The sequence below is a fragment of the Maylandia zebra genome, linkage group LG1, assembly GCF_041146795.1.
Source record: "Maylandia zebra isolate NMK-2024a linkage group LG1, Mzebra_GT3a, whole genome shotgun sequence".
Taxonomy (NCBI): domain Eukaryota; kingdom Metazoa; phylum Chordata; class Actinopteri; order Cichliformes; family Cichlidae; genus Maylandia; species Maylandia zebra.
In genome coordinates, this window is record NC_135167.1 from 29,161,011 (window position 1) to 29,188,448 (window position 27,438).

The 27,438-nt window shown below is 41.8% G+C and overlaps 2 protein-coding genes across 3 annotated transcripts in view; one reads left to right on the plus strand and one right to left on the minus strand.

The window, feature by feature from the left end:
- LOC101487673 (E3 SUMO-protein ligase PIAS1) overlaps positions 1-27,438 on the plus strand; it is a 69,997-nt gene that overhangs the window by 17,280 nt on the left and 25,279 nt on the right. For both annotated transcript variants that reach the window (XM_004557940.4, XM_004557941.4), the window contains exon 2: positions 8,599-9,094. In XM_004557940.4, coding sequence (XP_004557997.1) covers positions 8,599-9,094 — 496 coding nt within the window. The remainder of the gene's footprint in view (positions 1-8,598; positions 9,095-27,438) is intronic.
- LOC106675204 (uncharacterized) lies at positions 20,811-24,845 on the minus strand. Its single transcript, XM_076884484.1, has 5 exons — positions 24,592-24,845; positions 23,041-23,109; positions 22,880-22,928; positions 21,788-21,880; positions 20,811-21,516 (listed from the first exon to the last, which is right to left on the minus strand). Exons 1-5 carry the CDS (start codon positions 24,729-24,731, stop codon positions 21,205-21,207), a joined length of 663 nt encoding a protein of 220 aa, XP_076740599.1. The 5' UTR covers positions 24,732-24,845; the 3' UTR covers positions 20,811-21,204.

Below are 27,438 nucleotides of genomic sequence, written 5' to 3' on the forward strand. Positions count from 1 at the left end.
ACCTGGAGTCGAGAGTTTTAACCGACGCATAAAGCGATATATTTTTAGACATAAGTTGTAACGGACGCCGTTTTCTTTGTGAGTATTTATTACGCAGCGTGCTGCGGGGAAAAGCCTGTTCTAACGTTTGAGTCTAAGGTTTATTTTTTAGGACCTGACGGCTCTTTTTTTTTTTTGCTTCTGATCCGTAAATACGCTGCATACTCTTTCACTTTTTCACAGTTTATTTTGAAAAGTCTCAACAGGATCTTGAGCTTTATTGTGAAAGGTTTATGTGGAACATAAACAAGCGGACACGCGATGGTTTTACCGTCGTTGTTGCTAACGACAACGCATAAAAACAGTCGCTAGTGTGGTTATATTAAATATAAGAGAAAGAGAGAACTTTAAGAAATTAATATAGCCACTACAGTGACCATCAAAACGATGAAAAAATATTGCCGCGAACAGTTTATTTTGTGACATCACAAAACAAACGATAGCGTAAAATGAAACGATAGATGTTTTTATATCATCATCCGATATATATTGTTATATCGAACAGCCCTAGGTCAGCGGACTCTGAAAAGATTTTTAATGCTGTTTCTTGCTAACTCACCTGAAGGAATTTCATCATCCTAGGTTATTGTGAGATTCAGTTTTAACACCATGTTTTGAGCAGACAGATTTAGAGGCTTTTCTGTTTGATTTTTATTGTATTGTTTGTTTATATAAGCAAGAGGTTGTTGCAATAACAACACACCACAGTACGCTAAACCCGAGTTCATCTGCAAGGTCCATCCATAAATAGATATTAAAATACATAAAACCCAGCAACATGAGTTGGTCACAATAAATACATAGACTAAAATCACAAAGCAGTACAAGGTTGACTGGTTAACAACCTCCTGGCGACCTCCTTGTGTTTCCCAACCATTTGGCAAGTGGTTGCATGAGGTTGCTGGCTATTGCTAACCAAAAGTCCCAAAGAGGGGGCTGGACCACAGCCCTCTATGAGATTTGCTTCAGTCACCAGCAGACTGCCACAGTCGTCTGTGGCTTGCTTGGAAGATGTTGACTTCTTTGCAAACACTTGCTACATCTCACGGAGTAAAATCTGAAAAGGGCTTCACAAACCGGAAGAGTGTTTGCCTTCAAAGTAAATCAGCATGTTTTAAAAGGCACATCTTTTTTTGAAGGCAACTGTATTTGTTTCCGCTCTACGTCAGATTTCTTGCAGGTTCTCTACCCTTCAGCCAGTATTTGCATTCACGTTGGTGTCTTCCGTGCAAACTACCAGACTGCCAGTCTGCTTGTGACCTGAGCAATCTCACAAAGGTTTTCAGTGCACCACCAACGCGGCCAATTTCCCCCACTAACTCACAGCTGGTTGCTAAATGGTTGAGGAAAACTGGACTTGTGTTGCTGGAGCCTTAGACGAGAAGCAGCAGACCATTTATGACTACACGGCATGGTTTACATTTAAAGGACCCCGATCAGGATCCGGTTCGAGCTCTGCAGGTAAAAAGATCATCTACATAGGTAAAATCTGGTTTTCCAAATTTAATAACTTAAGTATACACATCTTACAGCTCCCACTGGATGCTGCATGTTGTTCAGTGCAAAGTGGAAACATGAGTTCACAGAGGAGTCTGATTATGTAACCAATTATGAGCGAGCTCAAGATTAGCAAATTTAATAAAACAATCAAAATCTTATTTCTTTACTTCAGTTCAAAACTGTGCACTTCAATTCCAGCATGCTTTGCTGAAAATGCCACAGACTGGTAAATGAAACGTCTCTGCTCTGGTCACCAGTGTGTGTGTGTGTGTGTGTGTGTGCGTGTGTTTGTGTGTTTTTGTGTGTGTAAGAACTCCCCTGTCACCACTAGCTACTCTCTTTGCTCTCCTTTCTTTGTTGCAGCTTCCTTTCGCACCTACATGTCAAGTTGTTTCACCGAAATAAGACAATGGAGCACATTCTCCCACAAACGAGCTTTGTTTAACCGGCGGCTTTTCGCCGCAGCCGAAGCAGCGACGACGCACGGCTGAACGCCGCATTTCAGACTTATTCTGACTAATAAAGTGAGAATGTTTTTCTGCTTTCATGTCGTCAGGAGAGCAGCAAGCAACATATGTCACACTGGTTGTTAATGTTGTGACACTAAATGTCAAAATACCTCTTTGATATCACTTTAAAGCAGTACATTGTTTTTCTGAGGCTTTGATCTGGGTCATGAATAAAGCAGGCACAGGTTAGCTGTTTCGTCAGGCCACTGCTTCTCTGTGAAGTGTGTGTGTGTGTGTGTGTGTGTGTGTGTGTGCATTAGAGTTTTTCACAAATTAACAGGCAAATAATGCTTTGTTTATAGCTGTCTGTAATATCCTAACAGGGTAGTCCTCGAAGGATTAATCTATTTTCATTCATCAGCTGTCGAATACAAACCTTATCTTCAACTATTTAAAGGCGTTTTTCCAGCAAAAGCACCCAACATTCGACGATTCCACCCTTTGAAATATTTTAAAAGTCCAGTTCAGCACTATGAACCTATTCTAGGTTCCAGATACATCACATTTAAACAACATAAGTTGACCCAAACTTCTTTAGTGCAGTAGTCCCCAACCTTTTTTGCGCCACAAACTGGTTTAACCAATATTTTCACGGACCGGCTGTCAAGGTGTCGTGGATAAATACAACAAAATAAAGTGATACGACCAAGACAAAAACTGTGGTATTTTGTAATTATATTAATAAACGCAAATTCACTGTGTAACTGTGTATCTCTATTAGCAGCGTCCTCCTGAAATGCGCCAACAATGCTGAGAGTAACATCCTCCTCTCTTCCCTTTTATGCTCTCTGGTCGCTATGGTAACGCGTAAATATTTCTTTCAAAATAAGACACACAACTGCAACACGGGAAAAGACCCAGGAAAACCGAGTTAACGATAAAGACCCTGAAAACCATGAATTTCACACCCGAACCTCAACTGCTTTAGAGACAGGCGCGTTTATATTCAACATCTCCAAAAAAAAAAAAAGAAAATGTTCTAAAATACACGAAAAGCTGAACGGTGTGTTTTATCGTATTAACGAATTATTGTTGAAAATCTGAGTGATTTAGTGCTCATTAAATGTTAAAAGTATTGGTATCGGCAGTACTGGCCCTGTATTTATTGGTATCAATTCAGCACCAAATTTTGCAGTATTGTACGGCACTATCTGTAAGAGTCACAAAATTAGAGTTTCACCTGAAGAAAAATCACACAGACACACAGATTTTTTGATGTTACTCTTTGAGCTGTTCTCCTTCTGCTTGAAACTCCGCTTGGTTTAGCTTTGCTTGTGTGAGAAGAACACAAGGCTCCTTCAGATTAGAGCCATAAGCTGATGCAGTAGATTTTTTTTTTTTTTTTAATTTAGTAGATTTGCAGGTAAAAAAGAAAAAAAAAAGTCTTATAAATCACTCGCAAATGCCGATCATCTGTTGTTGACCCAAAGAGATGGAGCCCGATGGAGGCCACCTGTCCTGGAAGAAGAGTGATTGACAGAGGGAAGAGAGTGAGGGCTGTGATCTGTTCATCTGTCGCTCCTCCAACACCTCCACAGCCAGTGTTTTCTCTCCTCTGTTTGTTCTCTTTCTCTCTGTCTCTCTCTCTTTCCCTCTCACTCTCTTTTGGGAGCTAGAGGAATGCTACACATCCGCAGTGTGTTGGAAGTTTGTGTGTGTGTGTCAGTTTATGTTAGGTGATGTTTGTTCTTGTCCGTATTTGCCTGTCTTTTGTGTGTGTTTGCGTTGAAGTGAGAGAGGGTGGAGGCGGGGCTTAGTGGCGGTAGGGGGCTTAGCATGTGGGTATGAAATAGTGGGAGGCCGGTGTCCTTTTTTTCCACCTCCCCCCTCCCCCCACTTGTCGTGCACATGCATATTTCATTGAAGTGGTCGTTTGTGTCGCCAGCAGGAGAGCTGCTGGATCGAACCAATAAACTGTGGGTCTCCCGATATCTGTCTGTCTCAGGATACTGAAAGAAATGATACTGGATTAAAATCCAAATGGTTGTTCCTGGATTTTTTTTGTGTGTTTTTTTTTTTTGTTTTTTTTTAAAGACATCTAGATTTTGAAAAATCCATCAAGAGACAGCTGCTGGCTGTGTGCTGCACCTGTGATTGAGCTTTCTGCTATAGTAGCTGTCTGTCTTTGACTGATGTGTTTTTATAACTGCAGTGCACTTCAGACCAGAGGCATCAGAATTACATTCACATATGGTCGTCTGCCTTCTGTTTTCTGCCTTGACTCTGTGCAGCAACAAAGGACAGATCTATATTCTGACTGGTAAAATTTGTTTGCACGTCTTATTTACACGGTGGGGACTCACCTTTTATTTTGGGGAACAAAAAGAAAGTCCCCGTAACGTAAATCATCCGATTTAGGGTGCAGACCTGCTGTGTGGTTAGCGTTAGGCAAGCAGTGGTTAGAGTTAAGGGAAGAAAGAAACGAATGTAAATCAGTGCTCGCGAAACACAAATGAACGCGGATGTGCATGGTTATGCATATGTGGCAGCTGTACACAAGATGCAGTGTTTGGTCTGTAAACAGCAGCCTGTGCTCTGTCACTTTGGAGCCCAGGTTGTGTAAAATGGTTTCCTTTTCCTGCAGGCACTAAACAACCCCCATAAACTGGGTCATCGCAAAACACTAACTTTTAAGAACCTTGTGACAGTCAACTTCAATTCAGTTGTAACAAAATTGATAATCAGTTTGTTGTTTCAGTAAATTCCTAATCAGGATTCGCTCAAAGTTCTAATTCAGTAGTTTTAAATCTAAATATTTGGTAACTTCTGGCACTACGTGAAATGCACTAACCAACCACTTCATTAAGTACACCTTCCTTGTACCAGAATCAACAAGGTGCTGGAAACAGAGATTTGGCTGCATATTGAGATGACAGCATCACACAGTTGCTGCAGATTTGCCAGCTTCCAAATGCTTCCATGTGACTCGCTGATTAGACATTGAGATTAAAGAGCAGTTGAGCAGGTATACCTAATAAAGTGGCTGGATATGTGTTTGTTTAAATTACAAACAACATTAAAAGACATACTGGTGCATTTTTTTAATATACTAACTGACATATTACAGGCCAAATACATTATCGAGTAGTATAAATATTGATGTAGTTGTTCATAGATATCCGGCATAGTGCTTATTCAAAAAGTTTCTGCACACCTGAAAGGGGGAAAAAAAGGCAAACCATATCCGATTTGTCATTAGTCTCTGCTCCACTTCTAGTTCTTTTGCTATTTTTAGATTTTTAGCTTCCTGGAAGTGCTGCTGCCCAGTTTCGTGGAAATCAAGTTCAATTTTTACTTTCGGAAAGAGGACAAAAGCAAAAAGCAAACCTGGCGAGCAGGGCAGATGGTGAGCAGCGATTGCATTGTTTTGGGCAACAAAACTGTGCCACCACTGAGATCATTTGCAGCAGATTCAATTCACTTTTATTCATATAGTGCCAGATGACAACAGCAGTCACCTCAAGTAGATGCTGTCCCTCAGACATCTATGGACGTTACAGCAGAACTGCAGCCTTGAATTCCTGACACTGAGGGACAAATTAACAAAGGATCTGAACTGATGTCTACCTTGAGGGCTTTGAGTTAGTGGGTCATAGGTTGAAGTCCAGCTCTCATTAGCTGCTGCTGCTTTTATACTAGAAAGGATTTGATTTAGACGAAGATTTTGCACAACACAACTCCTGACTTGTTTTGCCTCTCATTTTATCAGAAAATGTTTGTTTGGTTTCAAATAGTGTCATCCTGCTGTTTGAAGTAGAAATTAGATTTGCTGCCTTTTGCAGGCTCTGAAACCTTCGTGTGCAATAGTGGAAGAAGATTTACTGTAAACTGTCACACTTCAGGGGTTTCAGTTCCGTTCAAAACTCCCGTTAATATAGCGCGTCTGTTTTAATTACGCACTACAGTCCTGTGGTCGAATGAGAGCCAGAGGTTGCTTTCACACCTGGGCCACCCCGTGCTAAAAACGAAGTGAGATTAACATGTACATAATATTCAAGAGCAATCCGATTTCACTTCTTTCACCTTCAACATTCACGCCACGACTTTGGCAGCGTTCTGGTCAAGTCGGGAAGGATTGCACGGAGGAAGCGAAACAAAAATTTTCTAGGTACGGGGCAGTTCCCCTCCTGATGATTGCGAAATGCAATTAGCAGATTTTATTAATGGAATTTACTTTGTTGTTGAAACATGTCTCCGAATCCTCCTGATGGACTACTGTGGAGGAGATAAATTAGATTGTGTGGGTTAGGTGGAAGGACAGAAAATCTATTTCCGCAGTACAAATTGAGGTTTGTTGTTTGTTTTTCATATGTAAAAAGTCCCCTCTGTGGTTAGGTTTTAAAAGTAGCCTAAAGTGATCATGTATGACATTTTAAATGTCTATTAAATGTGGAACCATGGGGTAAGTTTGCATCGATATATATGCATCAGTATAAAAAGCTCATTTAAATCTTGTATATTGAAGTGTCAAAACCTTTGCAGACGCATGCAGATTCTGTACATAAAACTAAAAATGACTCTGTGTGCGTGTGTGTGTGGATTACTTTAATCAAAGCTGACAGACTGGGCACCAGCAGATCTGTGCGCTTTGTCATTTAAGGGGTGTGTGTTTGTGCATTTTTAGCTCCTCTGTCATTAAAGGAGATGAAGGGAGGAAGTTTATCCAAGGCACTCTTAGTGTACCCTGTAGGTGTGCGTGTCTTTAAGGATTGTGCTACGATTGTGCTATATGGTTTCCTCATGTATAATGGATGCTGCTTAATGAGCTGATGTTTCATTTAAACGTCTTCATCCGCCCACTCCTTATCTTTAGATTAAAGAGCACGCGCTCAGCTCTTTTGCCCCGATCATTGTTTGCTCTTAACAATCTGACAAAGTCTTGCTTTGTGTCTTCGAGTTTCGTGTGAAGGAGCCGAAGCCTCAAACACACAAAGACTGAAGTGACTGAGGTTCCTCCAAAGCTTACTGGTTGTCACATCGAGGAAGTTGTTGCTAGTTGCAGATACTTAAGATGGATTTATCTCAGGTTATGGATGTACTCGTTACACTTGCTGAGAGTTTAAGTTAAAGCCCGTGGATTTATAAGGCAGTGAGAATCTTATTCAGTATTTGTACAGTCGGTTTTGCTAGATGACGAACTGCTAGTGCTGCTGGCTCTGAAGCTAAACTGAATGGCACTTTTTCCCCCATGCTTTCCTGCACCTACTCCATCCCACTACCCCCTGGGAGGTACAGCCTCAGTCTCACATTGTGAGCTAGTAAAAGACTCCTTTGTTGGTTAATGCTTATATTTCTCTTTTATTAAAAAAAATGGACAGTACAGTGCACTGCTTCCCAGGGTGAGTGTTTTCTGCAGCGCTTGGACAGGTGCTGTTCTCATGCACAGGTTAGAAATTAAGCTGCTCTGACTTATTGTATGCACCTCAGTGCCAGGAGGGAAACTGTATGGTGTGTGTGTGTGTTCTTTCTAAACATCTGTGAGGCAAAGTGTTAGCTGTGCTAAGCTACAGTACATCAGCGTACAGACTCAGCTCAAATTTGGATCTGTATTAAAAAAAATGTAAACACGTAGAAATATAAATCAGCCAGAAGTCTTCGTCCGCAGCAGCTTCCTCGTCCGCCTCTCTCCGTGGGCAGTCCCGAGCGATCCAAGGCAAAATGAGAGTAACACTGCTCTCATGTTAAAAACAGTCCCGGGCCTCTCATAAATCTGTAGCTCTGTCAGGTGCGTTGCATCGAGCGTGTAATTTACACACTCTGCTCCAAGTGGATACTTGTCTTTCGACCAAACCACCGTTCAACACAAGGAACTTTGCAGTGATTTTTTTTTTGTTTGTTTTTTTTAATCTTTGAAACAAAATAGCTTTTATTTTCTGTTATACAATAGTATATGCGTTGATAAACCTTTCTTGAACCAAAAAGTCGGCCAGACTGTGGTCCTGTTTCTCAGCTGGAAGCGATCCCCCAACTCCAGCACCGGACACAGTAACAATTCTCCTGCTGTGGGAATGCGTCAGTGTTAAACTGGCAGAGGGTTTATTTAGATATCCTCTTCTCTGTGGAGATTTTTTTGTTTTGTTTTTAAGTTAAGTAATCATGAGACAACAAACTGTGATCTAGGCAATTCAATTTAAGGTTAGGCTTCTCCCTTATTTCCCAAGGGGTCGCCTCAGCGGATAGATCCAGATATTTGATTTGGCAGTTGCCTTTCCCGACAGAATCCATCCATTTATCCTGGCTTGGGTCGAGCACAAGGATTAGACCGGCTTGTAACCCTCTAAGGCTGGGTTTGTGTCTCCTCACAGCCTCAAACTGGGATCTTTTTTATGTAAGGCAACCGTGTTAGCGAGAGTCCGGTCAGTTAAGCTGAATTCAAAGGGTCGATGGAGCGTTTGACGCTAAATGCTGCACAGCAGCTCAGTTTTTGTTACTTTTTGTAAAGCCACAGGCAAAAAATGACAACATGCTTTAACTACTTACTTTAGATATTTGGTATTGAAACTTGAAAGTTGATTGCTCATCGTCTTTCTCACCCCTTCCTCCACCACAGCAAATGGTGATGAGCCTGCGGGTGTCGGAGCTCCAGGTGCTGCTGGGCTACGCCGGGCGCAACAAGCACGGACGCAAGCATGAGCTGCTGACCAAGGCGCTGCATCTGCTGAAAGCCGGCTGCAGCCCCGCCGTGCACATGAAGATCAAAGAGCTCTACCGAAGACGTTTCCCGGCCAAAATGGTCTCTCACTCAGAGCTGGCCTTGCCTGGGCCGCACCACCCGGCCACAGCTGGAGTGGTCGGGGGAGGGGGCGCGGCGCTGCCTGCTGGCCTGACGCAGCTGGCTTACGAGGGTCACGCCGGTCACGGTGGAGCCCCATCGCCCGCTGCGTTACTGCCGCTCTCGCTACTCGGTCCTGGGAAACACGAGCTGACCGGGCTGACGCACCACCTGGCCTCCTCAGCGACACTGCATCCGGTGCATCCAGATGTTAAGCTCCAGAGGCTGCCCTTCTACGACATGCTGGACGAACTCATCAAGCCCACGAGTCTAGGTGAGGACATGTGTACGTGTGGCTTTTGTGTGACACGTGACTGCAACATGAATCAAATAATACGTTTTGTGTTAATTTTCTATATGTTTTTATTTTTGTATCAGCTGACAATATGAAAGCAAACCTTTTAGAATCTACAGGAGCAGTTTATCTTTCTGGCCCTCCGCTTTACTGTTTTGGCCCAAACACTCAGGCATCTGTTTTCAACAAACAAAGCCATATAAATCCACTGTACACAGGCGGCTCAGCTCTAAATAACAGGCAAACCAAACTGGTAACTAGCTGGGGAGATGGTAAAGCATTCAGCAGCCCAGTGAACCAGTTACTACTCTCAGTAGCTGGTAGAGACCACAGAAAGCTTATGGAAGATGAACATAGCCACTATTTACGTCATTAGTTTATGGGGTCATGGGTTGAGCATTTTGGCTGAAATCCTCCTTTGTGGGTGGATCCAGCTGACAAATCAAATGTGGTATACAAATAAAGTTGTATTGTAAATCACGGTCAAAGCACGGCCATACAATAGTGAAAATCATACCCTGCTTTATTAAATTTACAAAGTGAGCTTGAATTAAGCTGCTGCTGAATTAAGACTTAAAAACCAGCGACTGACGATGAACTCATCAGGCTCCAGAGTTCATCCATGGTGTACAGCATGATTTAGCAGTGTTAATTTCATTGATCAATAGCTTTTAATCATAGGTTTCATGGACAACTTTCCTTTTTGTGACAAAAACAAGATAACAACTAGATAAAACTAAGCACGAAGATAAAAACATACGATGAAATGTATTGATGTCTTTGTCAACAAAGAAAAACAACTTCTCCTCCGGGGGGAAGTTGTTTGGAAAGGCAGGACCAGTTTAGAAATGATCCAATCACACTTGATGTCAAGGAAAATAAGACACTGTAAACCATGTGGAGCAAACAAAGACCACAGGTTTAATGCACTTCCTCACATACCTTTTTAGACCTGGAGGCCACACCCATCTTTGATATACAGTCCATAATCGAGACCACAAGTAAAGCACCTATTTGCTGAGAGGTTTGCCATGGAGTCTTAAATGTTGATGATACTATATAGTTGAAAACACTGTGACTGGTGACTAACACGAGATAAAAAAAGAAGAATAGATGCACACACATTCACTGGCCACCTGCCCAGTACAGGGTTGGAGCTCCTTTTGCCTTCAGAACTGCCTCAATGCATAGAATTACTGCCATGTGATCGGCTGGTGGGATATTTGAGTTTACAAGCATTTAAATGGGCATACCTGATGATAAAATATGTGTTGAATGTGTGCGGCTGTATAAATGTCAGTCCAGTTCTCTTTATTATTATTATATTGTCACATAGGCCACTCTGTTGGAATTTGTGTCAGGTGGCTCGAGCGACGCTGCCACATTATGAATTGCACTTTTATTCATTTTGTACATTTATATTTCTAACTGTAGCACTAATGTGGATATAAACAATCAACACCGCAGCGCTGTATGTCGGCCGCACCGTGTTTGCTCAGCCGAGCCGTCGCTCTGTTGCACTGCTGTGAAAACGGTCCTGCACACGGCGCGCTTCACACCGTCACATCTCGGGCTTCCTAACAAAACTCAGCTTGTTTGCCATGTGACGACACGCAGCTCTCGAGCGTTGAGGATCGTTAACGTGTAAGAGAGCTTCGAATCAAATCTTTTTGTTCTTAGTTTGCATAGCAGCTAATTCTGTGCACAGAGGAGATCACAGTGGTGGAATAAGTATGCAAGCTTGGAAATGAATCATTCTGAAGGATTATTTACAGATGTAGCGGACAGCAACATCCCCGTTCGGCTTCATCGGGCTGTGCTGGTGTGGCTTGATCACTTCTTTGTTGACACTGGCTGCGATAACAAACCCGCCAACTGTCAGAATTTGAATCAGATTTGGCTAAATTGTGATATGCGTTTGTGTGTCTGTGTGACATTATAAGATAATGGCTCTCTTAGATTAGTAAGTAAAGTACAAGTTCATTAGTCACTTATATAAAATAATATTTATTTCAACTGTGACAGAAAACAAAACAGCTTTTTTAAGCCCTTCAGGTTCAAATATCCAGAATGTTCTCCAACATTCATAGTGCCCTGTCGTCCCTTTAATTCTCTACATACCCAACTTTTAATCTCGCCTTTATCTCGCTTAGATTTGTCGTTGCATTACATCTACATCCAGCACCCAGTCTGCACTTAGCATAATAAGACTCTTTGGGCTCTGGGATATATTGCAAATATATGGAAATGTCTAGATTTTCCTACATTAGCATTTTAATGGAGTAGAAGACCATCTCGTGATTAATTTGCCTGCAGATGCATGCACAAACAGCGAGCCTACAGCTCTATCATCCCACTCTCCCTCTTCTTCCCTCTCGCTTCCTCACTCGATCCATTTCCTGCACACGCCTCATCCCTCTCCTCCCGCTCTGTGTCCCTCTCCGTCTTCTGTCGCCGCTGCCGTCCTCGGTCAAAATTTGCATGCAGAGGGATGAAATCGCACAGGCCTACACCTGTGCCACACACCCTCCCTCCATTCGACTCCGAATCGTACGTTCACATTGCTCTCGCGCACAGACTGCTTTCGAAAGAACACAAACATCTTTTCCAATAAATAATAAATGCTCAGTCCCTCATTGTTCTGGGGAAACTGAGAGAGCCAAAAGCCTGAGTGATAGGAGCAGAAACCCGGAGGAGGGTGTCTGGCATCGTTAGGTGAAGCTGAAGATTTGAATTTGCCTCTGAAAGTGAAACTAAGCTGCAGCTTTGAGGTGACGACCCTCTTTGTAATAATCGGAGGCAGAAAGGAAAGCAATCGATTCATTTTAATTGCCCTCTCACTGGAGGATCTCTGATTCTTACTGGGAGAATTTCTTTAATTTTTTTTCCCCTCGTGCCTTGAGACAGCCTTTCCCTCTTCACTCACTGATCACACTCTTCCACATAATCTCCCTCCTCTCCGCTTGTGTACTCCTCTCTGATCTGCTGATTACTGCTCGCTCCCTCTCTCCCTCTCTCCTTCCTATTGTTGCTGCGTCTCCTCTCGCCTCGCCTCCCGTTCCCCTCTCATTTTTTCCCTCCCTTCCCCCACTTGTTTGCTTGCTTCTTCTGCTTTGCCAGATTTTTTTTTTTTTTTGGCCATTTATGTGCTCAACCAGGATTCTGACAGTTTTTGTTTTTTTGTTTTTGTTTTTTACAAGAGCACATGTGCAGACAGACTTAAGACAGTAGAGTGAAAGGCAGGATTTTTACTCATTTGCTATGTACTTGTTTCTAAAGTTCGAATGAGTCTATTGTCATAGCCAGGGTTGAGGTTTTTAGGAAGTTCAGACACAGTTTATATATATATATTTTTTACCTGTACATAATAACCACGAGTGAAACCAAGATTAAATTGCACAAAATTGCAATAATGTACTAAAAAATACAGAAAATGATGAGCTAGTTCTTATGGGGAAACCAAACAGGCAAATAGAAGAGTAAACGGGGAAGGAAAAGCAAAACAAATGTCTAAAAATGTCCTAACTGATGTGCTGGAAGCACCACAAATCATGTCCATGTACAAAAATAACTGATAAAAATATTGTCATTATTTATCAAAGTGCCTCGATAAATTTCCCCGATTATGTTTTTCTTCAAACTGCCTCCAGACCATGTAGCAGCTGTTTTTTTGTGTTAATATGCAGCAGACTGATTAAATAACTTGCAGATCTCGATTCTTTTTAAGCATTTCTTTAAAAAAAATTAATTTAAAAAATCGATGCTGCTCTTTCTCTGTCTCCATCTGCGACTGCTCCAACAAAGTCACCTCTTCCACTAGAATTAATTAAACTTGTTGGCTTCCTTTCATTTTTAACAACTTTTGGACGCTTTAAGGCAGCAATTTATTTTTGACTTTCCATGGGATGTGTGCTATTTTCAAATTTAAGTCTTAAGTTTTAGCAGGCAGTGGGGTTCATTTCGAATTCTTCTGGCTTTCTTTTGAAGTTGAACTGGATTTAAGGAATTACGCATTTGCAGCACTCATCTCATCCTATATGGAAGTATATAACACCATAAACGTCACGTTTCTGATGAAGCTTGATTTCAGAAACAGTTTGTATGCGTAGCGAGATGGAGACGGTGCTGCCTTACGCTCCATAACCAAATCTCTCTTTGCAAAATCAGTCCAAATGCTAAAAACTCTGCTGCAGTCGAATATGTATCCCTAATAAGATTAAAATATGACATCCGTGGTTCACGCATACGGGAGAGAGACTGGTGAGGAATATGGCAGCCGATCAGCTGCATAATTATGTTCGTCTCTACAGTATCCGAGGAACTGCGGTGCGTGTCGACGTCTTCTCCGATTTCCGGCCTTAACCTGATTTCTTTCAGTAACCGGGTTTCTTGTGCGCATGTAAATGTAGTTATTATCACGCTCTCGCCATCCTCTCCCCTCCTTCGGCCTCACTCCTTATCGTTTCACCCGGAGCCCCCACCCTCCCTCCTGTGGAGCCTTGTGCTCTCTGCTGACTTTTGTCAGCGTGGAGAATAAAGGTTGGTTGGCCCACAGTGTAGGCCTGAGAGCCTACTGGTCAACACTGAGGCTTGCACCAGCATCTCCCATCTTACCCCACTGGTTGTGCTCCATCATTGACCGTGCTGCGCGGAGAACTATACATCACAGCTCATTATGGATATCATAGCACATGCATTATACATGATTTAATTACCATATCTTTGGGGGAAAAAAGGGATGCAAACCTATTCCGCGTTTGATGAGGACTTTGTGCATAATGGTTTGTTACATGAGAAGATTGCAGTAGAGGAAAAGCATGTGGAAAAAAATATCTAATAAGGTTTTTTTTGTTTTTTTCTTTTGGATGGCTTCCTTTAGAAATGAGTCAGCCCATGATTATATCTTTGCATACTGAATCCTGAAACCCCCTTTGGAAAACTTATTTTATTGTTAAGATTATTTTTTTATTATCTGTTAGGAGGTCGCTGTCATACTTACCTTCAGTACATTTCCTAAGGTCACGAGGGGAAGGGGGAAAAGAAGTCAACCTTCAGCATTGCACACAGTTCAGCAGGACTCCAGGTGCCAGGACATGAATCACGTCTGCATGGTGCCATCTGCCTGTCAATTAAAGTGGCAATAGACAACTCCCCAGAGCTCTCTCCTTCGAGTGAATGCCCGTCCAACATTCCCTCTTTTTCTCCTCCTCATCATCTTCTTTGCTTCCTCCAGCAACAGGACTTTTTTCGTTTTTCTTATAACTCTACTGGCGGAGAGAGTTTCCCGAATCAACCATTTCAGCTACCTACGGAAAGCTACAAATTCTAAGGAAAATTAAATCACTGTTCTCTTCCTGGTTTGATTGTGCAATTGAGCCCCCATTTTCCGGCAAGATTTTTGTGCCCAGCGGCAGTCAGGGTTGCACAGTAAAGTGAAACTGATCATTATTCTGCAGCCACTGCATTGTGCATTCAACATTTCCTGCAACCCATCACGCCTATCATCATACTGATGAGACCAATTTAAACCGTGGATAATGATGGCTGATGAACTCTATACTTAAACAGTTACTTCTTTACCAAAAACGATTCAGCACATTTTGAAGGATGGAAGGGTCTAATACATGTTTACGCAGTTTATTCATCTGCGTGTACAATGCTGTGCAAAAGTCTTGAGTCACCCCTTTTGCTTCTAAGCAACCAGATGTAATTTTTTTAAGTGCTGTTGAGTAATAGCGCTTCAGGCTTTCTAGAGGTGTTTCTTTAGACATTGGCTGCTTCTTCACTCATTTTTACTTGGTATATCTCAGCATGGTGTACAGTATGTAAGTATGCCAAATTGTCAAATTACACAAGAAGTGAACTGAAAATCGGTGGCAGCCGGTCTTATGAAGTGATGAATCCATCAGCCTACCTGACCTCTTCTATGCAAGGAAGAGGTCTGGAGAGAGGTAGCCAACACAGCTGATTTAAATGGCTAAATTACCTCCTCAACATGTCTTGAAGTTCTCCAGAGGCCTGGTAATGAACTAATCATTTGATTCAGGAGTGTTCACTCAGGGTGATATCTAAAACCTGCATGACACCGGCCCTTGAGGCCTGGAGTTGGACACCCCTGGTCTATAGCCATCTGTAAAACATAGTGGAGGCTCTGTCCTGGTTTAGGGCTGTCTGTCAGATTTGAATCCACCATGCAGTACCATCTGGAAAGTGTTAGATTGGCAACTGCTTTTGCACAGTACTGTAGTTTCCTTGGTTTTATCTGACTCATCCTGTAAAATGCCTTATCCTCTAACTTTCTGTTAGAGAGGAGCTTTTAGATGCAAAGATCCACCTACAGTATTTATAGTGGAAATGGAAAAAAACAGTTTCTTTGCTTTAAAGTTGTTTATCAGTATCTTCTTTAGTAACGGTAATGGCATTTAGATAACTAGCATTGCTCAGTATGTCATGTTTATGGTGATAGTTGATATTATGCAGCTTTGGAGGCTTTTTAAAAGCCACAAAATGATTGAATGAAGTGACTGCGCATGTTTACAGAGTTTTTAAACATTTCCTACATTCCAGTACCTACATTCATTTTTGTTCCTTCTTCTGTATTTAGATTATCATAATCTTCACATATAACGCAAAGTAGTGTGGCATAAATACAGCCACAGAAAAGTTGATTTGTTTCTTTTTTTTTTTTTTTTTAATTTTTTTTTTTTTTTTTTTTTTGTGTGTGTGTATAACCTCTTTTTTTTTTTTTTTTTTTTTTTTTTGGCCTGTCCCGTTTGGCTCTTTTGCCATCAGAATTGTTGTCTAAAGGCAAAGAAAGATGCCCAACGGATTTACTTTACCAAACTGACCATCCCAGCCTTGCCGTAATGGTCCATTTGATTCACCTTTTATTGTTTATTTTATTTTCACTTACTGAATACGGGACAGACTTGACTGGGGGAAAGAAGGGGAGAAAGAAAGAGGGAAAGAGAAACAGCTGAGAAGAGGGACGGGGGAGAAGGGCAAAAGACAAAAACCAACAGAACGGGCAGAGAAAAAAAAAATGCATATATCAATCACCTGGATCACCTGCTGAGAAAGAAAAAAAGAAAGCAAGCAGAAGAGAACAAGAGTAATAGAATAAACAGCATCACAATGATATATGGGAATATGACAGTAAATACTAAATGTTAAACATTATTGTGCAGCACATAAGATCAACAGAACACAGTGTGCTTTGAGGTAGGAGCCAAAAAGGGTGTAGTTTGTGGGTGTGATCACCCGTGTGTACACCTGTGAGCATGGACGCGCTTGTTTTTTGTTTTTTTAAAAGGTTCCTTCATGTAATAATCTGCTAGAGGGTGTGGGGGGGCCACAGCCCCGTCCTCCAGGGCATGAAGCAGGTATGGAGGAGATCAAAACTCCAGACATCCAGAGGCCCCCAGAACACAAGAGACCAAGGAAGACCAACAGAGGGGCAGCTGCGCCACTGTCCCGGAAAGAGCTGAGGAGAGTCCCAGATGAGGGCTCACTCAGCAGCCGCGGAGCAGAAGCCAGGGGGAGTTTCAGTGACGCGCCCGTGAGCTCCGCCGGCAGCCAGCTGCGCCTGAGTGACCGAGCCCCAGGCCGAGAGGCCGGGGGCACCCCACCTCCGAAGTGGCCCGAGCGAGCCCCAGGCTCCAGGCCCCGATAAGCGGCCGCCAAGGAGTGAGCCGGTGTGTACCTGGACGCCCATCCCCGGACACAAAGAACCACCAACGCACCGATGTCTGAGGGGGTCCGCCACTGGCAGGGGAAGTGGTAGTAGGGGGAGATAGGCCTCCAAACCTTGGAGGGTCTGAGATGTCCCCAGAGAGGTGGCGCCTGACACCCAACCTGACATATAGACACAGACATACAGGCACACACAGATACAAACATCCATTCCCACCCTCATGCTCTCATATGCACTTACTCCACACTCAACCAACGTGGAGACAGACATAAAGAGACGTTGTACACACGATCACACTCCCCCAAGCGTACTCTACAAACCGGGTCTAGGTGCCCCCGCCCCTGGAGGGGGGGACTGCACCCAGACCCAGGTGGTGTTTCCCTTTTCCCTGCGGTGGGGGGAGGCAGACCGCCCCGACTCCGCAGCAGCAGGAAGGCTCCACACTCCAGACCGCAGTCGGACGGCCAACTCCTCCTCCTAGTCCTAGCCCCCCCGCTCCAGCAGGTCGCAGAGAACGGGGGTGAGAGAAGACTCCAAAACCTCCCTCCACCCGCTCATTGTAATGTTGATGCATGTGTGTTCTAAGGTGCATTTAAAACCCAGGAGGGCTTGGAGCTACCTGCCAGAGAGCAGCAGGTAAGCGCATGGTCCCTCCTGCTAGCCCTCAATGTCTACGTGTATTTAAAATTGAGAGGTGGGCAACGATGCCAGGGGTGGGGTGTACACCCTGATGGTACTTTGAACTCCGTGTATCGTGCCCACCCCCAAGATCCTATATGTATGTGTAATGAGAGTGTGAGTAATGTGAATGTCTAAGTTGTGGGATAAAATTGAGGCAGAGGCAGCCAGAAGGGGACAGAGGGGGGGGTAGCCTCCTCTGCACCCTGGTGACATACCCCTACTCCAAGGCCCTGCATGTGTGGGTGGTTGTGGTGGAGCGGGAAGAGGGAGGCAGCTGGAGATGGGGAGGGAAGGAAGGGAGGGGCAAGTGACCCCTCCCTGGGGCCAGCTCCCCCGCTGACCCCAGTAGGCACCCCCATACTCCGCGACCCGCCAGGGAAAGGGGGCCCAGGCCCATCCAGACCGGGCCCAGTGCAGCAGCGCCGCCCGGCCCCACAGAGCCCGGGACAGTCCACCCAACCCCACCACAGAGAAAACTGCACCCACCCCATCATCCACTCATCTTCCAGACTACATAAGACAATAAACACCCAGGCTGAGATCTTCCTCCACCTCTCCTGTATCTCCCCCTCCTGCAGAGGGAGCTCCTGAGGAGAGGAAAGCTCCTGCAAGATGTGACAATCTCCCCCACCAGTTGAAGAGCCCCCCAGGTGGCTCGACGCACCGGCGGCACCCTGCTCCAGGGCTGGGCCCCCATGCACCCACCCGCCCACAACCCCGGCAACACACCAACCAGGACCCAAGCCCCCGAGGCCCGGTCCGGGTCCCAGCCCAGAGACGGAGCGCCCCCAGAACCTCACGCCCATCCCGGACCCACCCAGGGGCAGCCAGGTTGCCAGGTCAGTAACCCACGTCCGTCAGCACAGACCCTCCCCTAGCCCCGCTGCACGCAGCCGCGAGGAAACAGTCACCGGAGAGCCAACAGAGCCCCTAACCGGACATGACCGCTACCCCGGGTTGAGCCCCCCAAGGAAGATGCCTCCGGGGAACCCCCCGACGCCCTAAGCCTGTCCCTACCCCCACACCAATCACAACAGTGAAGGCGGGACCAAACTATGACCCCCCACCCCCACTAGGTGATGGAGCTGATCAAAGGAGCCCAGAGCAATTGATCTGATGTGGTGGCAGAGGCTGTATCAAGACTAATGTAATCTAATAGATGATTTCTATATTGGTTAGAATTAAGATTATTTTTATTTTTCCAGTTCATGAGGACTGTTTTCTTGGCTATGCATAGGGCAGTGAAAACCATATGGGCGATATTCTTTTCTGAAGTGACATTATCTAAGCTGCCCAACAAACACACTAAGGGGGAAGTTGGAATGTTACATTTCAGACACTTCGATAAGTCTTCACATATCTCGCGCCAAAACTTCTGAACTGGTGGACAGAACCAAAGAGCGTGGATATAATTGTCCGGTGAATTGGTTTGGCAGTGTGAGCAGTTGTTGGTAGACGTAAAGCCCATCTTGAACATCCGATGACCTGTATAGTGCACTCTATGTAATATTTTGTATTGAATTAATTGAAGACTGGGATTTCTGATTAGATGAAAGGTTTTTAAGCAAATCTGAGACCAGAAGTTTAGGTCTAAGTTAACTGATAAATCCGCTTCCTATTTTGCAATAGGAAGTGATATTGATTCATCTGTTTTAGAAAGCATTCTGTATATTTTGGATAGTAATTTGGGGGGTTTAAGAGTAAGAAATTGAACCACACTTGGTGGTGTTTGTAGTTCAACTTGACCCGGTTTAAATTTCTTTTTTACTATGGATTTAATTTGTTGATATTCTAAAAATCTTTTCTTGTTGATCCCATATTGTGTAACTAGTCCGTCAAATGAAATAAATTCTGTTCCTTCTAGTATATGTTCTAAATATTTGATTCCTTTATCACTCCAATCTGAAAAGTTTATCATATTATTGTTTTGTAATATGTCAGGGTTGTTCCAGATAGGTGTACGTTTGCATGGGATTAATGAAGACTCCGTGAATTTTAGAAACTCCCACCATGCTGTCAGAGAAGAGCTGATGTTGATGCTTTTAAAGCATTCATGTCGTTGGATGTTTGAGCTGATAAATGGTAGGTCTGAGATCTCTAGATTATTGCAGAGTGCTTGTTCTACATCTAGCCAAGGTTCATCTAAGAGGGTGTGTTTTAGCCATCCTGAGATAAACTGAAGCCTGTTGGCTAAGAAGTAGTGCTGAAAGTTAGGTAGTTCTAGTCCTCCTTTATCCTTGGTCTTTTGTAGTGTTTTTAAGCTTATACGTGGGGGTTTATTTTTCCAAAGGAATTTGGACATACATGAATCTAGAGATCTGAACCAATCTTGTGGCGGTTTAGTTGGGATCATTGAGAATAAATAATTTATTTTTGGTAAGACCATCATTTTTATAGCGGCAACCCTTACCATGAGTGATATGGGTAGACATTTCCATCTAGCCAGATCATCTTCTACCTTCTTTAAAAGTGGGATATGGTTTAATTTAGTTAGATCTGCAAGCTTGGGAGAAACATTAATACCTAAATATTTTATATTTCCCGATTGCAGTGGTGTAGAAGAGGAATTATGGAAGGAGCAATTAATCGGTACACTCAAAAAAATAATTTATTGGATGAACTTAATTTCATCTTGCCACCTATATTCCATCTAAACAAATCATGTTATATCAATCCATCTTGATTGTGTTGTTTCAACACTAAATATGTTTGTAAGTGTAACATAATTTAAACATTAACATTCAGTTAATTTGATTTTTATTCAGTTAACATGTTTGTACCAAGTTAGTCTAATTAATTTAAATTCATGTTATATTGTTTAAACACCTTGGCACATCAAAAGTCAGTCTTGTTACATGAACTAGTAAAATATTTGTTTGTTACACCAATGTTAATCTTGTTGAATGAACAAATGTAATTTATGTCTGTAGTACTTACACCAATCATGTTTCAGTTAGTGTTTGTATTGCTTATGTAAACATTACTTTTAATTAAATTAATGAAACATACATAAATGATAACTTGCAAAACCATCTCTTTTATTTTGCTTGAACATTCTTAAAACAGTTGGCAGGATCCCAGTTCAGCCTAGCTTTCTCCCCTTTAACCATCTCATACTAAGACCACAGAACTTCCAGATCAAGACATGCTGACTGAAAGAAAAAATACAATAAAATAACCCTAACCCTAATAATAAAAATGAAATAAGTCTGTTGAATAGTTTGCAGACAAAAAATATTATCCCCAAAGCAACTTTCGTAAAATGTAGTAAAATATGCATTGCAAACAACAATATGAATTTTTAACACAATTTAAAGCTCAGACATAACATTCAACATTACTATGTTGCTTGCATACATTAGTCCTCCATTTAATCAGGCTGTATCCATTAATAGTGACTTTATGCTATTTAACGTGTGGAGAAAACATTCAATTTTGAGTATAACTGCTCCCCTCAAACAATTTGTGAAAACCAGTGTGCATTTGCCTTTGTAACAATTGCCATCTGGCAAAAATCAGTGTTTACACTTAAACTGTATAAGACTTTAAGTTATGAACAAACAATCTTTGTATAATAGCCGCAGAGCAAACCACATAGTTTATATGAACATTTTATAACTTACAATTTTAAACTTTAAAACAGTAAACACATATTTGCATTGCAAAAACCTTGAAAAAAAAATATCTGGCTTGCCTGAGTCTGTTTCAAGCTCATTCACCCCATTAGCTTGTTTTTTAGAAACTGTGCCTTGGATGACAACCTCTGTCCATCCAGCTTCATGATAATCTTTTGCAAGACTTCAAAAGTGCATTTGAGCTCCGGTGGGTAGCTTAGGTTCAGACAGTATATCAGTCCAAATAACAGAGCACAAGCAATTGCAATGCTCCTCAAACCAGTGAGAACCTCCACGCCTTCAATCAGGACACCGATGTTCTCTGGGTCATCTCCAGGCTCCGCACCCTCCTGATGTATGACATACACTCCCATCACAGTTTGTTCCATGGCTTCAGTGTTGGCCTCAGTGTTCTGTGACGTAAAATACAATAATACATTTGTTTGAGTCTAGATATGAAAAAAATAAAGGAATTCAGCAATCAGCGTGAATATGCTGATATATTTACTAAATTCTATGTCTCTGGTTTCACACCTCAGAAATTTGACATGAAACAAAACAAGGACCAATTGCAATATCTTTTATTCACACGTGGTGTCACATTTTACCATTTCATATATTGAAATTACCCATAACTCCTAGAGCAAATTACATAACACAGAACAACTTGTGAATGTAACTGACCGTATATTCCTTCACAAGTTTCTCATGGTCTTCATTCAGGTAGACACACAAGGACTTCAGGATGCATGCTCGTCTTGCATGTATTGTGTCATCCTAAGAAAAAAGGGAATCCATAATGACAATATTTAGCTTTTAGGCAGCAGTTTGAAAAAGGAATACTTAGTTTGGAAGAGTCCAAAAGGCCACATGGTAAATAGACTGGTTCTTATATAGCGTTTGTACTGAAATGACTTCCTTTGGTCTATCGATAAAAAATACTCAACAGGCTCTACAACCCTAAAATTTTGTATGTAGTATAGTTTTCTTTTATAAGGAGTGGCAAGAGGGCCACACTTTCCCAATATTTTAGCCACAGGGTTAGAAACACATACAGAATTTGCAAGCTCTTCAATAACAGCCTGACTAATATGGAGGTTAAGGCTCTTAAAAATTTCTCTAATTGTACGCTTTGTCAGAGGTACACTAGCTGAACTCAACAGAAAAACTAACTCCTCTAAGAACTCATCTAATCCTTTTGCTGGAACATGAAATATGTGTTCCAATTTCAACAATATTACTGCTAATTTCCGTTCAATTAGTTCGGGCTGATTTTCAACAGCACTATTATCACATTCTGTCACTGACTCACTTTCAAATTCACCATAGGATACATCTTCAGAACAGCTAGCCCTTACGTTATCAGAGGACTCTATCACTTGAACTGGGTCCACACGTGTAACTACCCTGTCTTTAAAATCTTTAAGTGTGTGTGGATGATGCTTCCTCTTGTGTGTATAAAATGTATTGTAAATATTTGTCTTGAAAGGGCAACCAAGAAACACACAACTAACTGTCTCGTTACTTCGCAGATGTGTTCCAATATGGACAAAAAAATCTCTCTCAGAGAAGACGTCACTGCAGTCACATAACTCACATTTAAAAGTTACTGAACTTGAAGCTGTCTGTGTAAACTGAAATGAATGAGCTTTATAGACATGAGTGTTCAGTCCACTCCAAGTCTTAAATGTGCACGGACAATTAACATATATGCACAGATAATGTTGACCTATTCCGTAATGATGATGTAGTTTATAATGTTGAAGTAATTTGTACCTGCTGCTCTCTCTGGTAACACAATGCTTGCACTGCCACATACACGTCACTGATAAAAAATGAAATATGCATTAGAAAACGTCAAGGAGATTAAACTTCTGCATCATCCAAAAAAAATAAATAACATAATAATAATAATAATAAGGCAAACATGAACTTACCTTGTATTGTTGAGGAGGTGCATAAGAATCTCAGAGCATGGGAATGTGGCTTTATTTTGTGATGTATTTCTGGGGAGAGAAATTAATTAAAACAAAGTTATTACTCTGACAAATTTGTGTTAATATCTACATACTGTGAAATGTGAAGACTGTTACGGTGCGTACACACCGAACGCGATAGACGCGACCAGAGCTTCAGGTTTACATGTAAAGTCAATGGAGGAGCACGATGAAGCGTGACTGGAGGTCCAGCTAAACTTCGGAAGCAGATTTGCATTGAGAAAACGCTTTTCTGCCTACTTCACACGACTGACGCCTTTGAAGCGCGAAGTAAAATACGCGCTGCAGTTTGTGTGGTGCATTTTGTGCATTCGCGCTTATCACGTCTACCGCTCCAGCTGGTAAAATCTGCGGGACAGCAGCTCCTCAAACTCGGCAAGGGACAGAAGGTGGTACAGCTGAAAGCGGCCGTCATCCAGACGGAGCTTCTAGAGCAAGTGGTGAAACTCACCAAACTGCTCATGCTTGTGGAAGACCTGATGGACCCAGGTACGGTGAGGACGTCCTTTAGGCACTGCTCTGCTCTCCACAGCAAATAGAGAAGGGAGACTCTTTCTTCAAACGCTAGATTGACAGCTGCCATTTTAATAACATACCGTCTGGCACTACTTCCTCCCAGATCTCTTCTTCATACGCGTGAAAATTGCATATAAAGCTCGACCAGTTCATGCTGGACGCGCTTCGAGGTGCAAATGTGCACGCGATCAGCTAGGGGCGTCTATCTCGTTTGGTGTGAACGCACCGTTAGTCAGCCTAATGCAGAGCACCAGAGAAACTATAACCCGAACAATTATCCACCTAAATCATTCTGAATTCGAAAACTAAGTGAATATATTACAAAAAAAGAAAATGCACATGCAATTATTGTGACAGATTTTATCTTACTCCTTGTTATTAACTCCCCTAAACGCTGGTTTAGTTGAATTAAACCTTTCATCAATCCAGTTAATGCGGTTGCCCGCGACTAAACTCCACTGACAAAAACAGGAATTTTAGATCATCATAAAACACTCATAAAATCACCAAAACCATGTCGGTCAGTCTTACCACTACTACCAACAATCACCAACTCCGGTTAAGCAGAAAGTAACCTGTCATTCACGGAGCTATATGCGAAGACGTAACGGCTCTACGCGGCTTTCCCGCTCTTCAAAGTTAGCTAACTCCAGAGAAGAAAAACAGTCCTACCAACGCAGATAACCATGAAACAAACCTCATTCAAAGTCGACAGAAACAAAAAAAAAAAAAACGAACTTACCAAAATAACCTCATCAGTTTTTGCTCTGTTGCAACAATTAGCGACTCCGGTTAAGTTTTTAAAAAAACATTAAATTCACCGACTTACATTTGAAAAATGCTTGGGTCTACAACCTCCCTGCTATATATAAAACTCCTCTAAATCTCCACACTACACAGGTAAAATTTTTTAACTAATAGTATTTATCTCTCACTCCACTAACCTAAATAAATATATCAAGAAATATTACTTACCTCACTATCAGGTATGCCAAAGAAGTAACTCCACGTGCGCTCGTTAACTTCTCAACGGACCTTTCCGCATCCGGTGGGCGTGGAGCATGCGCAATACATGACGCTATCAGAGCCGTTGGTTTGATGGACCTCATTCTCATTGGATTGCCATGAACGAATTTAACTCATCAAAGTTTTCTTTGATTTATATTCAACAAAAAAGAATGAATCATTTAATGAGCATAAAAATGATTTCTTCATGTGATGTAAACATATTACTACTTTGTTAATCAAACACATGCCCTAGTTGATTTTTTTTGAGTGTAAGACTGTAGATTTTGACCAGTTAATTGAGTAATCTGATATTCTTGCAAAAGAGTTTATCAATTCAATCACCCCAGAGATATTGGTTTGTGAATTTTGGAGAAAGAGTAACACATCATCCGCATAAAGGCTCATTTTATGTTCCACGTTCTTGCATTTTATGCCCTTAATTACTGAATTCTGTCTAATTGCTGCTGCTAGTGGTTCAATAAAAATTGCAAATAGTGAAGGGGAGAGTGGGCATCCCTGCCTGGTGCCCCTCAAGAGACAGAAGCTGGAGGATGTCTGGTCATTTGTTCTAACACAAGCTGTTGGGGAATTATATAATATTTTTAACCAGTTTATGAAAGAGGATCCAAAACCAAATTTGTGTAAAGTTGCAAATAGAAATTTCCAGTTAACTCTGTCAAATGCTTTTTCTGCGTCTAAAGAGAATATTGTATTTTCTAGGTTTTTACTGTATGAGTAGTCTATCAAATTAAGTAATCTACGTGTATTTGTTGATGAGTGCCTACCTTTTATGAAACCAGTTTGGTCAGGATGAATTAAGAGGGGGGTTATTTTCTCCAGTCTCTTTGAGAGAGCTTTGCAGATTATTTTAAGGTCTACATTTATAAGGGATATTGGACGATAGCTTGAGGGATATACAGGGTCTTTGCCTGGTTTTAGCAGGAGATTAATGTTTGCAGAATTCATATTTGATGGAAGTCTGCCCTTTTCTTTAATTTCCAACAACGTTCTGTAGAAAACTGGTGCTAGAATCGACCAGAATTCTTTGTAGAATTCTGCAGGAAAGCCATCTGGACCTGGAGCCTTATTATTGGGCATACTTATCAGGGCTTCCTGGAGTTCACCTGGTGTCAGTGGTGAATCCAGTGCCATTGCTTGAGTGTCCAATAATTTTGGAAGAGTTATGTTGTCCAAAAACTGATCAATTTCTTTTTTAGATGGGTTTATTTGTGGTGAATACAACGTTTTATAGAAATCCCTGAAAATGTTGTTTATTTGTATATTGTGTTCCCAGATGAATCTTGAACAGCACATATAGTTGTTTTTTCTTTATTTATTTTTAGCTGGTTTGCTAGAAATTGACCGGATTTATTACCATGTTCATAATTTTGTAGGCATAGTCTTTGTACTAAGAATTTTGTTTTTTTATCAATTATCTCATTTAATTCTAGTTTTGTTTTGCGTATTTTGTTCAATGTTTCCTGATCTTGGTGGGACGCGTAGGCTTCTTCTAGTGATTTGATGTTTTTTTCTAATTCCTGAATATTTTTGTTTTCTTTTTTCTTTTTATGTGATGAGAAAGAAATTATTTTACCTCTCATCACAGCTTTCCCTGCTTCCCATAGAACAGAAGCTGATGTTTCGGGAGTGTCATTATAGTTCAAATATGAAGTCCACTCTTTTTTAAAATATTTAATAAAGTCTTCATCTTTAAGTAGTGATATATTAAATCTCCAGTTTTTTCTTGGCGTAGTATTATTCTTGTGCATTAGTGTTAAAGATACAGGACCATGATCGCTGACAGCTATAGGGTGAATCTCAGTGTCTGAAATGTCGTTCAGCAGTGAGCTGCTGACCAAAAAATAATCCAGACGAGAGTAGGAGTGATGGACATGTGAGAAAAAAGTATATTCCTTACTGGTGGGGTGAAGGGAGCGCCATGCATCGCAAAGACCAAAGTCGCTCATATACTGTTTGATTATATTTGTGGACTGCCAATTACGCTGAGTTCCCGCTGTATTGAGCCTATCCATGTCTTCATTTAGTCCAAGGTTGAGGTCACCTCCAAGAACAAGTGTGCCATCTAAGTGTTCAGAGAGTGCACTGAAAAAACCGTGAAAGAATGAGGGATCATCAACATTTGGACCATATACACTTGCAATACATAGCTTTTTATCACGTATAGATAGTTTAATGATTAAGAATCTGCCCTCTGGATCTATAACTGTATCGAGTACTGTGAAATTAATATTTTTATGTATTAAAATTGCTGCTCCCCTTTGTCTAGAATTATAACAAGCTGAGAACACATTAGGAAACTCAGGTGTTTTAAGTTCATTCGAACCTCTAAGAGGTCTGTGGGTCTCTTGTAATAGGACAACATCTGCCTGTAGTTTTTTGAGTTGGTTAAATATTTTTAACCTCTTTTCTCTGGAGCCAGCTCCATTTATATTCCATGTAATGAACCTCAGTGTACCCATAGATGTTTGTGTATAACTAGGGATGTATGCTGTGTGCGTCGCTTAGACAGGTGGAGAGAATACGTCACTTGTTCATAAATAAAGAGAAGGAGAGAGAGAAAAAATGTGTGGCGAGATGCTCTCTGAGTCTGACTTTGTGTATGCATAGTTACTAATATGAGTAGGCTTGGCTTAAGTGTGTGTGTATCTTATATGACTGTGTGCGCTGTCTGACTGATGTAAATGTGCTGCCGTTGAGCGCATGGTGCGTATGTGTCGAAATAAAGGATGTTTGTGGATGAGTGTCGAAGCAGGTGATCGAGGCAGTGAAAGGAATAAAGAAAGAAACCAAGGA